This window comes from Rhodotorula paludigena (assembly GCF_050403205.1).
Source record: "Rhodotorula paludigena JCM10292 DNA, Rt_paludigena_JCM10292v1_ctg77, whole genome shotgun sequence".
In the NCBI taxonomy this organism is placed as follows: Eukaryota; Fungi; Basidiomycota; class Microbotryomycetes; order Sporidiobolales; family Sporidiobolaceae; genus Rhodotorula; species Rhodotorula paludigena.
Genome location: NW_027481381.1, coordinates 1 through 14185, shown reverse-complemented (window position 1 = coordinate 14185; position 14185 = coordinate 1). Strand labels below are relative to the sequence as shown.

The window sequence follows — 14185 nt, the reverse complement described above, 5'->3', positions numbered from 1 at the left end:
AGAAAGTTTCCTGCGCACACGCACACGCACCGCACAGCCCGCTAGCACCACCCGCGCACCTCCATCCCCCGCCCCAGCGCGTGTCGCCCGCCCGCGTATCGCACACCTTCGCTGTCCCCCACTGCTCGCTCGTGAGCATGTCTGCGCCGTACGGGACGAGGCGCAACTCGGCCATCCAGGTCAGTGCACCCGTGGACCACTTTCTGCACGCGCTTCGCGCCCGCAGACGCGCTGACGGGCGATGCCGACGCCGTTGCCCCCTCGCGCAGGCCTCGCCCTTGTCGGCAACGGCACCGCTGCCCATCGCCTGGACGTCGCCCTACTCGCCCGGCCAGGCCCACCTCCAGCTCGGCGCAAGCCTCTCGAGCAGCGTCGGAAAGCACAAGCGCCCCTCGACCATCAACAAGACGCGTCGCCTCTCGACCTCGCACCAGCTCCGCCCGCCCGGCCTCCTCTCCCAGTCGGTCCCCGTCACCGACCTCGACGAGCACGCGCACCACCACGCCCTCCACCACGCTGCCGACGGCCAGCTCCCGCGCAAGTCGCGCAAGGAGAAGGGCCAGACGTACGAGTGCGAAAAGTGCTCAAAGGTGCGTGCATGCTCTCTCGCGTGAGGCCCCGCGCAATCCGATAACGCCCTGCTCACCCGTGCGTGTCTTCTCGTGCAGGTCTACCGCCACTCGACCTGCCTGACAAAGCACCGCTGGGTGCGTCTACAATTTCATCGGGACATCTCGCCTCCCCAACGCGTTCCACCGTGTCCTGACTTCTTTTTCGCCGCTTCGCGTTCTCCAGGAGCACACCGAGGTACATGCACCTTCCCATTCGAGTCGAAGGGATCTGCCCGCCGTGTAGGCAACCGTCTGACTCCTGTGTCCGCGTTGCAGCACTGGAAGGAGGCGAGCAAGCTCCTCCTGAGCAAGCACCAGCAGGTGCAGCTGCTCGAGGGTGCTGCCATTCTCGCCGCTGCTTCCGCCGGCACCTCTCTGCCCGATGAGAAGTCTTTCTGGTGCGTCGAGACACGCTGCACAGGACGAGACGAGCAATTGACCGTTCCTCGGACGCAGGCCCGCCGCCGTCTCCCCTCCCACGTCCGGCTTGCTCGGCTCTGCCGAGTTCGCCATGCAGTCTCTCGGCTCGTTTGGCTCGCCGCGCTTCGCTCCCTCGTCGCTCCTGTCAGACGCGGGCGACTTCGACCGCTCCGAGCTGGACGAGGACGACGAGGACGACGAAGACGACGACGGCAGCTCGCCTCCTCCGCGCGCCGGCTCGAACGACGACGAGGACGCGCAGATGATGGAGGACGGCATGTTTGACCTCGACCTCGGCGGCTCGGGCGAACTCCCGCCCGCTTCGCCGCTCGCGGCGCCCAATGCCCGCCTCGCCGCCGCCTCGGGCAACTCGCCGCTCCTCAACGGTAGCAGCAACGCCAGCTCGGTCTACTCGTCGTCTCCGTCGCACTCGCGTCCCGGCATTATGCGCTCGAACGACTCGGGCTTCGGCTCGATCCCGCGCACGAGCTCGGCGCTCAAGGGCCCGCCTACCACCGCCGCGACTCTCGCTGCCGTCGCGCAGTCGCAGCTTGCGGCTGGGACCAATGCGCTCGGGATTGCGGGCGCTTCTGCGCCTACGAGCTTGCTCGCGAGCGAGCCCGCGCACGCCGTTCGCGGGTTCGTCGTCCCTGGCGAGCAGCAGCGCCGATAGGCGCGGTCTTGGGGGCTCGTCCACGTACACAGAGCAAGTATGATTCTACATGATCTCTCCTACGGGCATACCCCGGGTCGCCCCACGTCGCCGTCGTCTTCTCTCATCCGTCTTTCACCGTCCTTCACCTCTTCCGTCGCGCGCATGCATCTCCACTGCCTCCTCTCTCTCTCACCGTCTTCTGACCTCGAGTACTTGTCCACAACGTTTTGCTGTCTTCCCCTTTTCATCAGTACCCCCCACTTTAGCGCTTGCTGTTTTCCTTCCTGCCTCTTCCTCTTTTTGCCACCTTCTCGCTCGCCTCTTCCCTCCCCTTCCCTTCGCTCTCGTCGCATCGCCCAGTCACCGTCACCAAGACGCTGTATCCGACTACCCTCGCGTCTCGCTGCCGATTTCTCTTGCTCTTCGCTCTTAGCCGTACCCCGCCGTCTCTCCTGCATGCAAACAGAAGTCTCGCACATATCCATCCGAACCGCTGTGGTGTAGAGTCCGGAAGCGGATCCAGCACATCTTGCAGCTGGGTCGACAGAGGATGAGTCCGTCGCGCTTTGGTCGGCCGTCTCTATGGAAGCTCTCGCTCACAAGCGTGCAAGCTGGGATCCGGTCTAGGCTGCAGATTCTAGGCAGGAGGTACGAAGCATAGGACATCTACGACATGAACAAACGGGTTCCGAACCGGACAAAGACACAACGGCCGGGAACAAACAGGCCAGACAAAACACACAGGACCGACCACTCATGGCTACTTCGCCTCGAGCACCTCGCCCTCGCCAGCAGCCTTCTCGCTGACGGATCGGCTGAGGCTGGCGGGTCGCCCGGCCTCCTCCTCGCTGCCGCTGCCGAGTGCGGCCGCCGCCTCCTTGCCCGGCACGAGCCCGCGGCGCTGGTCTCGCAGCTGGAGGTACCGTGCAGCGAGGGTGACGCCGACAAAGATGGGGCAGAGGACGATGATCGAGATCTGCGGGGACGAATGCAAGGGGTCAGGAGCTGGGACGGAAGTGAGGGAAGGAGCGGAGGGCGCACCATACCGCGCTCCCACTTTGGTGCGTGGTCGGCGGGGAAGAATACGATGCTCCACCACGAGTTGAACGCGTTGGACCACCTGTCGATTCGTCAAGTGTCAGGGATGCCGTTTTCACGGGACGGGCGAGAATTGATCAGGACGCACATGTTCATCGAAGCCAGGACAATCGCCCGCTCCTCGTTGTCGTGCTGCGTGATGTCGTTGGCCCATGAGAAGCACGATGCTTGACCCGCATACGAGATGCCCGAAATGTAGAATGCGAGGAAGACGCCTGCGACGAGGTGTGCGTGAGTGAAGTGCGCGCGAATGACTGCAGGCGGGCCTGACACACCTCCACGGCTGATGCTGTCCTGGCACAGGATCAACGTCGCGGAGATGACCATGGTGACGGCAATGACGAGATTCACGTGGAAGCGCTTTTGCGTGTAGTCGGTCCACACTGCGGTGACAAGGAGCGCCACAACAGCGACGGCGACGGCTCCATTCGGGTACAGGTTGAAGTTGGAAGTTGTCCAGGATGCGACGCCAGCGGCGACGCGGTTCTTCATCCAGAGCGCCATAAGCGAGTTCGAACCAATCGACTCCAGCTCGCCGTTGATGATCCTGCACGTTCGCCTCGTCAGCCACGACTGGCAAGCGGGCCGTGGGCAGGCAGCGCACCACATGATCGACATCAGCCACCAACGCCAGTGCCCGAGAACGCGCTTGAAAATGGTGCGGTTGAACTGCGTCTTCGGCTTCTCCGGTAGCCGCGAGATGGCAAGCGCCTTCTCCTCGGCGGTGAACACGAACGAGCGGTTCCTCTGCGGCGTGTCGGGAAAGAATGCGTAGCCGTAGAATCCGATCTGCGAGGCAAGCGGCTCAGAGCGAGGTGCGTGAAGAAGCAAGCGAGCGGCTCACCGGAATAGTGATGACGCCGCACACGATGAACAGCCACTGGAAGCCCGCCAGGCCATGCAGCCCGTCCATCGACGTGTGGACTGCCGACTGTATGAGCGGAACAATGAGAGTGAGTCGACAGCTGAAGACCGGCTAGGAAAGGCGAGTCACGGACCTGGAGCACGCCCGAGAACAGGGTCGCGATCTGCGCAGCAGCCGAGAAGATGGCAGCACGCTTGCCGATTTCCGCCTCCTTGTACCAGCCTGCGATCGAGCAGGTTGCATCGTCAATACTGGGGAGGGAGACGATAGAGTGCGGCCCGGGCTTACTGCCCATGATGTAGTGAGCCCCGACGAACGTGGACGACTCGGCGATGCCTTGGAAAAGACGAATGACGCAGAGGTGCGCGGTATTCTTGGCGGCCGCAGTGACCATGGTGCATCCTCCCCAAATCACCGTGTTGAGGGGAAATAGGATGCGTGCCGGGACGAACTGGAGGAGAATGTTCTGCGGAAGCATGCCGATGGTGTATCCGACCGTGAAACACGTGTTGACCCTGCCAGGCCAGAGACGTCAGGGCAAACTCAAGGACAGAATGCAGCGAAAGCGCACTTGTTCAGGTCGTTTCCGACCATGTTGAGCGCCTCCTTCATGCCGGACACATATGCGTTTGCCAGGTTTGCGCGGTCGAGGTAGTTGCTCCAGTACATGAGGCAGATGAAGGATAGAATGAACCTGGTTCCGGCAGAGCGGGTCAGAAGATGGGACGAGCTCGTCGAGCGCGAGAGGGCTCGGTACCAGTCCATCTTGAAGAGCAGCTTGCGCTCAGCCTTGCTATCTGGAGGCGCTCCCTGCAGTCGACCTCGTGTCAGTGCCGGCGAAAGCCGAGGGGCAAGGATCGTACGATGAGCAAGCTCACCCAGACAACCTGGCGAATGCGTGCGCCGACAGAGCGTGAAGCCATATTTGCCGCCGATTGACGGTCCAAGCGGCAGCGCGAGCAGGTAGCGGGAGTGGAGATAGGGTTATGGAGCAGGAGCAAGAGAGGGGAGAGACGGGCGGGCACCGAGATAGCGGGCGGTAAGCGGCGATTGCGTGCGGACCTGCGGACGGCGCGGTAAGAAGCAAGCTAGAGCCAAAAGCAACCCGGCCGAGACGTCTGTGAGCGCGCGATACGCGCCGGAGGCCGGACGGAGCGATGAAAAGTGGGAGCCCGCCTGCAGCCCGAGCGACGCCGTGCGGGCGATTGCCCTTCGCCTCGGGCGAGTCGATAGGGTCAGTCGGGCCAACGGCGGCTCGGGCGGCTCGCAAGAGGCTCGCGGCGACGAGGCCAAGTCGCCGGCGCCGTCTTCCGTCGTGTCCGTCTCCGACCAAGATGGCGCCTCTCACCGCCGAACAGCTTGCAGCCATCAAGCAGGCTGCTGTGGACGTGCTCGACCCGTGCTGCGACTTTCTCAGGGGCCTCTGCGCAATTGACACGACGTGAGCCTCCCCACCTCGCCCCACTTCCAGCGATGCTCACGCTTGCTCGCGATGCTCACGCTTGCGCGCGCGTACAGGAACCCACCCGGCATCAACTATCCGGAATGCGCAGCCTACATCGGAGACGAACTGAAAAAGCTCGGCTACTCGATCCAGCTGCTTTCCGTTGCGAAGGACGACCTCGCCGCACTCGCGCCGCATGACGAGGAGCAGAACCCGCGCGTGAACGTCATCGGGCGGCTCAAGAGCACGGCAAGCTCCCCGCAGATGGTCGCTGTCGAAGGTGTCACACGGGAAAAGACGCTGCATTTCGACGGGTGCGCTCTGCGTTTCATCCCACAACCCCGTCAATGCCTGACTTGCTTCGTTTCGGGCAGTCACTTCGACATTGTCCCCATCGGCAGTGAGCTCTCGTCTTCTCCGACGGACTGCACAAGCTGAATTCTCTGGCGCCGTGAGACTGACCCTACTCACCTTCTCCTCAAACTGCAGATCCCGATACTTGGCAGTCGCCGCCCCTCGAAGGGCGCATCGTGGAGATTAACGGAAAGAAGGCGATGGTCGCGCGCGGCGTGTCCGACATGAAGGGCGGCATTGCGGCAGGCATCTGGGCTATCGAAGCTGTCAAGCGGGCCGGCCTCAGACTGTGCGGGACCGTCGAGCACTCGGGCGTCGTTGACGAGGAGTCTACCGGTGTGCGTAACGCTGGTGCAGGCTGGCTCGTCGAGCAGGGCATTGTGTCGCCCAAGACCGTCGACGCCGTCGTCATCACGGAGCCACTGAATGTCGAGGTGCGCGACGTTGCCGTTCCACAAATGTGCGCGACCCGAACGCTCACTTCCGCTTATTTCTGCCTGGCAGAATGTCTGTCTCGGTCATCGCGGTGCGCTTTGGGCCACTATCCGCTTCCATGGTGTCGCGTCGCACGGCGCCACTCCTCAGGTGCGTTGATTGTGGCGTCTCGGAGCGTTCAACTTGCTCAAATCGCTCGTATTGAACAGCGCGGCATCAACGCGCTCGTACATGCAGCGACCTTTGTTGTCCGGGCACAGGAAAGCATCGCTCCGCTCCTCGCCGGCAAGCGAGAAGAGCGCGTCATCCCTGCCGAGGCGCGCAACGCCTCGCTCACCTTTTCCGTCTTCAACTCCGGCAAGAACACCAACAATGTGCCCGATCTCGCGACTGTGCGAATCGACCGCCGCCTCGTCCCCGGCGAAACGCTCGACGAGGCCCGCGCACAAATCCATGGGTGCCTCGAGGCGCTGCAGAAGGAGCTTGGCGGGCCCGACGTCTGCCGCTTCGAGTACGAGGAGAACTACTCGACTGAGCCTGTGTGGGTCGACGAGGAGCAGGAGGTGTGCCGCGCGTGGAAGAGCGCAGTTGAGACGGTTATTGGCGAGAAGGCAGGCGTCGTCTGCTCGCCCGGTTCCGACGACCAGCGGTTCTTTGTGCGCGGTGGCATCCCTCAAACAATCGTTTACGGCCCTGGCAGTGCGCGCTTTCCTCTGCGTTCCCAGCATACCTTGCTCACACTGTTCTCTCGGTGCAGACATCAAGCAGGTGCACAACCATGACGAGCACCTCACGCTGGAGGATTTGCAGAAGGCCATCGAGATTATGGCGATCGGTGCCGCAGAATTCTTGGGTGTAGAGTAATGTTCAGAAGCGCAGACGGGCGACGTTCTGCGCGAATGTGCAGACCACACCATTCCCTGCATGCCTGAGAGGTCTCGAATCCTGTTCAGATGCAAAGTATAGACATAGTCATGGCGCTATATTGCTCTCAGACTGTAGGAAGAGGTGTGAGCCGGACGTTCGCCTCATCAGTTGCTCGTGCCGCTCAACTCTTCGCTCTGCACGCAAGACACGCCACGCTGGCCGACAAAGTGACGCAGGCCCAGTGGGCCGACAAGTACCAGGAAGCTCAGGTCCGCGACCCCTCTCCTGCCGTTTCTCTTTGCTGCCCCACCTGATCGTCGTTGTCGGCAGGCGACGGGCACAAAGGCGACGAAGCTCGAGCTCGCCGGCTCGTACGATGCCGCCTTCTCTGCGTATCTGTCGGCTGCGCAGACCTACGTCTTCCTGATCCGTCACACGACGGATGCCGAGACGAAGCAGAGGCTGAGGGCCGTCTCCGCCAAACTGGTCGAACGGGCAGAGCGCATCAAGGCAGCGCGACGCAAGGACGTCGGACCCGTCCAGCGAGATCCCTTGTCACTGGGTACGCTCCCTACGACATCAGTAGACGAGGTTGTGTTGACCTTCTTCCCCCACTAGAGGAGCAAGATGCCGTACTCGAGAGAGGTTCCACGGTCTATAGCAGGCGGTACCCTCGCTGGACCTCCAGCAGTAGCTCTTCTGCTCTACAAGGGTGCGATTCAATCCATCTGCCTGCTGTAGATCACGCTGAGCCGCCACATCTGCAGTCCTGCACCGCCTCAACCGCCCCTCTCGCCTGCACAGCAAGCTTCCGGCTGTATCTGGCTCCGGCCAGATGCGACCACCCCGCTGTATGCTGCGGGTCTGCAAGGCGCAGACATTGCGCAGGACAACGTCAGCGACTGCTCGGTCGTTGCGGCCCTCATCGTTGCCGCTGAGCATCATGCTCGCTTCGCCTCCAAGGTCGGTCGGCCCCTGATCTGTCATGAATCGGCGAAGTTTGACAGCGAGGTGTGCAGCTTGGCCTCTCAAGCTTGTTCCCGCAAGACTCGGCCGGACTGCCGCAGACGAGCCCGTCAGGACGTTATGCCGCGCGTTTCCTCATCAACGGGACGTGGAGGAAGGTGGGCCTCCCTACCAGTTGTGTTGCCAAGTCAGGGTGCTGATGCTTCTCCCCGCAGATCGGTACGATGCTAATCGGCTCGAAGCGCATTTTCAATACTCACGCCTCGCCGCAGAAATGGACGATGCGCTACCCGTTTCAAGTGACGGTCAACGCATGCATGCGGCACCTCGCTCGGGTCCTCAGCTCTGGCCCGCCTTGTTGGAGAAGGCCGTGCGTTTCGCTCGCGACATGCTTTTACGCCTCCACTCATCCTCGATTTCGTCAGTACCTTACGTTGATGGGCGGCTACGACTTTTCCGGATCGTGCGTTCGCGCTTCGCGGTACTCCAGTAAACTCTTAGCTGATACACGATTGTCTGCAGAAATTCCGCGCACGATCTCTAGTCCGTGACGCTTGACCTTGCGACTCGAAGACCCGACTGATCATGCTCCGCACGCAGCATCATCTCGGGCTGGATCCCAGAGATCGTACCTCTAAGGTATTTTGCTCCGAGCCCTTGCAATGTGTCCGATGTTGAATCCATTCGCGCTGTGCAGGTCGACCTTCCGCAGTGAGGCGACGTGGACTCGCCTCTACGACGGCTTCCGATTTGGTACGCTAGATCCCTCTCAGTCGCCTTGCCGTGTATGGAGCTCATCCGACTGCTCGCACAGGAGGCTGCGTACTCACCGTCGGCACGGGCAAGACGACCGATGAGCAGCTTTCGCGAGTCGGTTTGGTTCCGTCACACAACTATGCCGTCATTGGTGAGCTCCATCGTGTTCTTATGTCAGTTTGTGCTGAAGCTGTGCGCTGCAGATATGCGTGAGCAGGACGGGCGGCGAGAAGTCGTTCTCGTCAACCCGTGGCGAGAAATGCCCAGGGGCACTAGCGACGAATGGACGGCAGGCCTTCGACAAGCGCTGGACAGCGTGTCGGGTGCGTATTGATCGCTCTTGCACCCGCTTGTCGCTCCTGAAAATCCCTCGTCCAGGCTCGCACACTCTGGTGGTCGACTGGGATGCCCTGCCCGCACACTTCGCCTCGCTACACGTCAATTGGGATCCCGCCGATCTCAGTCACACTGAAACAGTCCATTTGTGTGTCTGCATGTAACCCCGTGACGCACCGGTGGCTGACAGGTCATCGTACAGGTCCGCTCCTGCTCCGCTCACCCGAGCGGCGGACAGTGCAGTCTCGTTGAGTATGTCGCAGCTGCGGCCCTGAGTATCCATGCTGACGCCCTCGGGCTGTCATAGAGCACCGGCACACTCTGCGCCTCCGCCTCCAGGTCGAGCCGTCCGCCGTCGAGTCCCGCTTGGGAGTGTGGCTACTGCTCGCCCGACACAGCACTACACCACTCGAGAAGGACCATTACACCAGATTGACCGTTGAACGAGCCGTCGCGATTGACTCGGTCAGTACGAGCGTTAAACTCGACGATGAGGTCCGTTGATTGCCGTCGTCGCAAGGAACCCATGACTGATGCTGCGCACGCAGTCGTCGATGAACGACAGCCTGTTCCAATTGGTGCGCTTCACAGGTTGGATATCAGCCTGCTGTCTCTTACAGGCACGACTTGCAGTATCGCTTCAAGCCGGAAGCTGGCGTGTCGATGTACAGCCTGACCGTCTCGCACGAGGGACCATCTCCTTCCTTCGCCTGTTCGCTCAGCGCCTTCAGCAACGCACCGGTCAAGATTATCGAGGTCCTGCCGCCTTTAGCTCACTCGGCGCAGGCAAGTTTCAAGTCCTCGCTTCGGCGCAACTTCCGCTGATATGCTGCTTGCAGCTGCAAAGCGCGTGGACCAGTACGACCGCAGGAGGCAATCACTCGTGCGCGAGCTTCTTCTCGAACCCGCAGTTCTGCGTCAAGCTCTCGGCGCCACCGGGCTCGTCAAGCGCGAAGGCGGAGCTTGAAATCGTCGGCGAGACGGCCAAGGACTCGCCCATCAACCTGAAACTCTTGCTTCGGGCGGGGCAGCGAGTGGACGGGTAAAGCACTACTACTGATTGTTGATGATCATCCTGTATGCTCACCGGCAGTGTGTACAGGTTCGAGAGCCGCGACGTCCTTGGCGGCGCTTCAACCTACAACTACGGCCGCGACGCCTTCTCCTTGCGTGACGTACCGCGTACGACGCCATGCTTTCTCAAACATCTGCCGGCTGCTGACATCGCTCGACCGAGCAGCTGGCTCGTACACTCTCGTCGTCTCTTCGTTCCAGCCGCAGCATCTCGCCGACTTTTCGCTCTCGCTCGCGTCGAGCATTTCCCTCGAGGTCACGCCGATACCTGCGGAGGGTGCCGGGCTGTACACCCGCCAGGCGAAGGGAGCGTGGGAGGAAGGGCTCGATGGCGGCAGAGAGAAACTATTGCGGAATCCGCGGTTTGGCCTGCAGCTGACTAAGCCAACGAGCATCAAGTAGGCTCTCCCTGTCTTGGACTTGCCTGAAGCGTCGCTGATCATGGTTTACCGCAGAATCCGCCTGCAGACGCCTGCCGAGCCCCGCCCGATTGCCATCGCTGTCTTTTCGACCACGCCGTCCGGTGAACCCGACAAACTCGTCGCCTCGTCCGGTCCCTACGCCGACCCGGTCTGCGGCATCACTCTTCCGCTGACCCGCCTCGAGCCGCTTGGAAACGGTGCGTCTGGCCCTCTCGCTAACTCGCACACTCCGGCGTGCTCACTCGCGGTCTCCCTGCACAGGCTACGTTCTCATCCCCTCAACCTACGATGCGGGCGTGCATGTTGCGTTCTCCGTTTTGTTGTATGCAGATGCTCCCGTCACGTTTGCACCTGCCTAGCAGCTGCAGCCGCTTCTCGTAGACATGTCAACTCGGCTGTTGTATCGCCTCCCAACGCGCAAAGAATTGGATCGAGCAGCTAGCGTACCGTTGCACTCAGTCCTCGGCAACATACACCTCGTCATCTGCGCCATCCTCCCCATCCCGCTCGACCCTCCGCCTCTTCCTCTTCTCTCGCTGCTCCTCCTTCTTGCGCTTCCGCTCCTCCTTCTTGGCCACCACCGCCGCGCGCGGGTTCAGCGGCGCGCTCGTCTTCAGGTGCTTGATCGCCGTCGGGGCGAAGCGACTCGCTGCTGCGGGCGCGGTGGACGAGGGAGGGTGCAGGACGTGCGGGACGAGCCACGGCGCCGAGAGGGGGTCCGGAAGCGAGGTCTGCAAGAGCTGCAGGAGGGGCGCGACGGCGGGATGGAGGGACTGCGGGCGGGGTCGTGGGAGTCAGCTTGGAGGCGAGGAGAGCCGCGAGGGCAGGAAGGAGGAGGAAGCGCACCGAGAGACCGACAGCGGCAACGCGCCGCAGTCCGAGCGCGTCGGCGAGTCGGCGCTCTGCGCCCACATCGAGCGGGACGAGCCTGACGGGGCGCATCTCGGGCCGCTTCGTCCCGCTCGCGCCCTGCTCGACCTGCATCTCCTCCTCGCCTCGCTGCTGTGCGTCTGCGCCGCGGAGAACCGAGTCGAGCGCGGTCTGCACCCCGTTTGCGGCGGCGACCATTGTGGGAAGGTGCGCGACGAGCGAGGGCGGGTTGATGTCTGGCTTGCAGACGAGGACGAGGTCGACGAGCGGGACTGTCGGCGGCGGAGCGGTAGGTGAGATGCTCGAGGCTGCGACAGAAGGATCGAAGGGTTGGAAAGTAGGCTGAGTCGCGAGAAGGGCGGTGGGACGTGCGGGGCCGGCGGAAGAAGACGAAGAGGAAGCAGAGGCAGGCTTGATCCGCCGAGCGTCCGAGTTGACGAGTAGCCGGACCGGCTCCTCTTCTTCTCCCGAGACGACATACGGCGGGACCGCTTCGGCACGCGGAACAGGTGCGCGCTCGCGCGTGAAAGCGTAGGCCGGGTGGTCTGCGAGCGGGAGGGCCTGCCACACGCGAGGCGACGACGCGGGAATCACGGCGGCAGCGCTTCCCGCGCCGCCTCCCGCGCCAGAAGAAGGCTTGCGGCGCCGGTGCCGGCCTTTGCGAGCATCCCCGACAGGCGCAGGTGTCGTCGAGGCGGAGGACGAGGGTGCGGCACGGGCGTCGCTGAGCTCCCAGCGGCCCCAGCGGATGCGCGACTCGAGCGCGCGCGTCACCTCGTTGATGCCGACGACGAGGTGCGACAACAGCGCCGGCGCGGGCTCGGCGGGTGCGTGGGAGGCGGACTTCGAAGTGGATGGGCGCGAGTTGGAGGAAACGAAGGTCGCATCGCCGGTCACCGTTGCGGTCGTGTCCGCCTCCTCCAGGCCCTTGCCGTCCCGTGTACCCTCTGCATCGCCTGCAGGACCCGCTGCGCCCGCATGGTCGCGAGTCTTGCCCTTCCCTTTGCCCTTGCCCGCCCCTCTCTGGTTTCCCCTGCGCCGTGCGTGCTCGTCTAGGCGCCAGTCTGCGATGCCCTTGCCCGTGCTCGTCGTCGCGGCACTCAGGAGAGCGAGGAGCTCGTCGAGGATGGCCTTCCGCACGGAAGCGGGGAGGGGAGGCCTTAAAGAGGGAGCAAGTCATCGTCAGCGCGGGCGGGTCGGGGTAGGACGGGGAGCAGACGCACCACTGCACGGTGAGCGGGTTGTCGAGGACGGGGCGGTACACGGTCTTGCGCTGTGGGTCGGCGGGGTCATGGCGAGAGCGGGCGCGGACGCTCGTGTGGGCGTCTGCGGTGCGCACGGTGCCCGTCTGCGGCGCCATTGTACCGCACGAGTGCGTTTCCCGCTAGCCAGGGCCACACGGTGCCGCGATCGGAGCAGCCGGTTTGCGCGAAACGCGAAACCGCCGGCGAGCTCGACGCGGCTCTCTCTCCTCCCGCACGCCACGCAGAGCTCTCGAGACTGCAGAGCGAGATGCAGGGCGACTCGCAGACCCAGGTAGAGCCGGCTGCGGGGCCCAAGCCCACCCGCAAGCGCTTTGTCGGCCGCTCGCCTTCTTCCGCTCCTCGCGCCTCGACGTCGACCGCTACGCCCGTCGTCGCAGCGAGCGCCCTTCAGAGCCAGCAGGACGTCGACCCGCTCCTCGAGGCCGCCATCAAGCACCTCCTCCCCGCAAACTACAACTTTGAGATCCAAAAGACCATCGCCCAGATCCGCAAGAATGGCGCAGCCCGCGTCGCCCTCCAGATGCCAGAGGGCCTCGCCATGTACGGCTGCGCCCTCGTCGACATCATCGAGCGCTTCTCGGGCGCAGAGTGCGTCATCATGGGCGACGTCACGTACGGCGCGTGCTGCATCGACGACTTTACCGCGCGTGCCCTCGGGTGCGACATGATGGTGCATTATGGTCACTCGTGCCTCGTCCCCGTCGACACGACGACCATCAAGACGCTCTACGTCTTTGTCGAGATCGCCGTCGACCGCCCGCACCTTGCCGCGACCGTCCGCCTCAATTTCCCGCACTGCATCCCCTCGCGCGCGTCGCTCACCGAGTCGAACGGCGCCCTCGCGAAGGGCAAGGGTCCGGAGCTCGAGATCTCGATCGAGCCGCCGTCGCTCGCCGCGTCGTCGGCGTCCTGCGCCGGCGCTTCGCCAAGCTGCGGCTGCGCAGGCGACGCCGCCACATCGGCAGCGGCATCCGACGGTGTCGAGCACGTGGCAAAGCCGACCAAGCTTGCCGTCGTCGGCACGATCCAGTTTGTCGCGGCCGTGCAGGGGCTCAAGGCCGACCTCGAGGCAGAAGAGGCCGTCCAGGCGCGGCGTCTCGCGATCGAGGCGGCGCCGTCCGAGGGCGAGGCTGCAGCGGCAGACGGTGCCGGTGCTGTTGAGCGGAGGAGCGGAAAGTTCGAGATTGTCGTGCCGCAGGTCAAGCCGCTCAGTCCGGGCGAGATCCTCGGTTGTACTGCGCCGAAGCTGGCACCAGATGTCGATGCGTTACTGTGCGTTCCTTCTCCGAGCTCGTACTTCGGATCTCGTTCTCATCCCTTTGCACCCGCAGCTACGTCGGCGACGGCCGCTTCCACCTCGAATCCATCATGATTGCCAACCCGCTCGTGCCCGCGTTCCGCTACGACCCGTACACGAAGCGCCTCACGCGCGAGCTGTACGACCACGAGGAGATGCGCCAGGTGCGCGGCCAGGCGGTCGCGCAGGCGCGCGAGAGCCTGATTGAGAATGCGCGGAGGGAGGACGAGGGCGAGAAGGAGGCGTGGGCTGTCGTGCTGGGGACGCTCGGGCGACAGGGGAACCTGCGAGTGCTCAAGGTGCGTTTCCGTCTTCTTAGTCGCGCACCTCGCATCTGAGACGAATGATTGGGGGGGGGGGGGGGGGGGGGGGGGGGGGGGGGGGGGGGGGGGGGGGGGGGGGGGGGGGGGGGGGGGGGGGGGCGGGGGCGGGGGGCGGGGGGGGGGGGGG

At 63.7% G+C, this 14185-nt stretch overlaps 5 protein-coding genes across 5 annotated transcripts; 3 read left to right on the top strand and 2 right to left on the bottom strand.

Annotated features, from left to right (window-relative positions):
* Positions 1-137: 137 nt before the first annotated feature.
* Positions 138-1704, top strand: JCM10292_001851 (uncharacterized protein; the record flags this gene model as incomplete). The annotated part of the gene is made up of 5 exons (XM_076652462.1): positions 138-179; positions 270-590; positions 669-707; positions 888-1009; positions 1068-1704. 5 exons carry the CDS (start codon positions 138-140, stop codon positions 1702-1704), a joined length of 1161 nt encoding a protein of 386 aa, XP_076501971.1.
* Positions 1705-2446: 742 nt separating this feature from the next.
* On the bottom strand, positions 2447-4572 carry JCM10292_001850 (uncharacterized protein; the record flags this gene model as incomplete). The annotated part of the gene is made up of 11 exons (XM_076652461.1): positions 2447-2662; positions 2728-2806; positions 2873-2999; positions 3060-3331; positions 3389-3573; positions 3629-3715; positions 3783-3871; positions 3938-4164; positions 4221-4343; positions 4407-4459; positions 4528-4572. 11 exons carry the CDS (start codon positions 4570-4572, stop codon positions 2447-2449), a joined length of 1503 nt encoding a protein of 500 aa, XP_076501970.1.
* A 411-nt stretch (positions 4573-4983) lies between these two features.
* Positions 4984-10662, top strand: RIM13 (Rim13p; the record flags this gene model as incomplete). Its single annotated transcript, XM_076652460.1, has 29 exons — positions 4984-5090; positions 5168-5407; positions 5468-5493; positions 5583-5881; positions 5952-6032; positions 6092-6581; positions 6640-6735; positions 6885-7018; positions 7080-7311; positions 7368-7461; positions 7517-7712; positions 7769-7889; positions 7988-8085; positions 8141-8178; positions 8238-8258; positions 8316-8354; positions 8413-8468; positions 8530-8622; positions 8675-8794; positions 8850-8955; positions 9010-9059; positions 9115-9302; positions 9356-9385; positions 9441-9593; positions 9647-9849; positions 9910-9989; positions 10048-10279; positions 10337-10500; positions 10565-10662. 29 exons carry the CDS (start codon positions 4984-4986, stop codon positions 10660-10662), a joined length of 3885 nt encoding a protein of 1294 aa, XP_076501969.1.
* A 96-nt stretch (positions 10663-10758) lies between these two features.
* On the bottom strand, positions 10759-12533 carry JCM10292_001848 (uncharacterized protein; the record flags this gene model as incomplete). The annotated part of the gene is made up of 3 exons (XM_076652459.1): positions 10759-11076; positions 11150-12332; positions 12397-12533. 3 exons carry the CDS (start codon positions 12531-12533, stop codon positions 10759-10761), a joined length of 1638 nt encoding a protein of 545 aa, XP_076501968.1.
* A 152-nt stretch (positions 12534-12685) lies between these two features.
* Positions 12686-14073, top strand: JCM10292_001847 (2-(3-amino-3-carboxypropyl)histidine synthase subunit 1/2; the record flags this gene model as incomplete). The annotated part of the gene is made up of 2 exons (XM_076652458.1): positions 12686-13710; positions 13770-14073. 2 exons carry the CDS (start codon positions 12686-12688, stop codon positions 14071-14073), a joined length of 1329 nt encoding a protein of 442 aa, XP_076501967.1.
* Between the last annotated feature and the right edge of the window lie 112 nt (positions 14074-14185).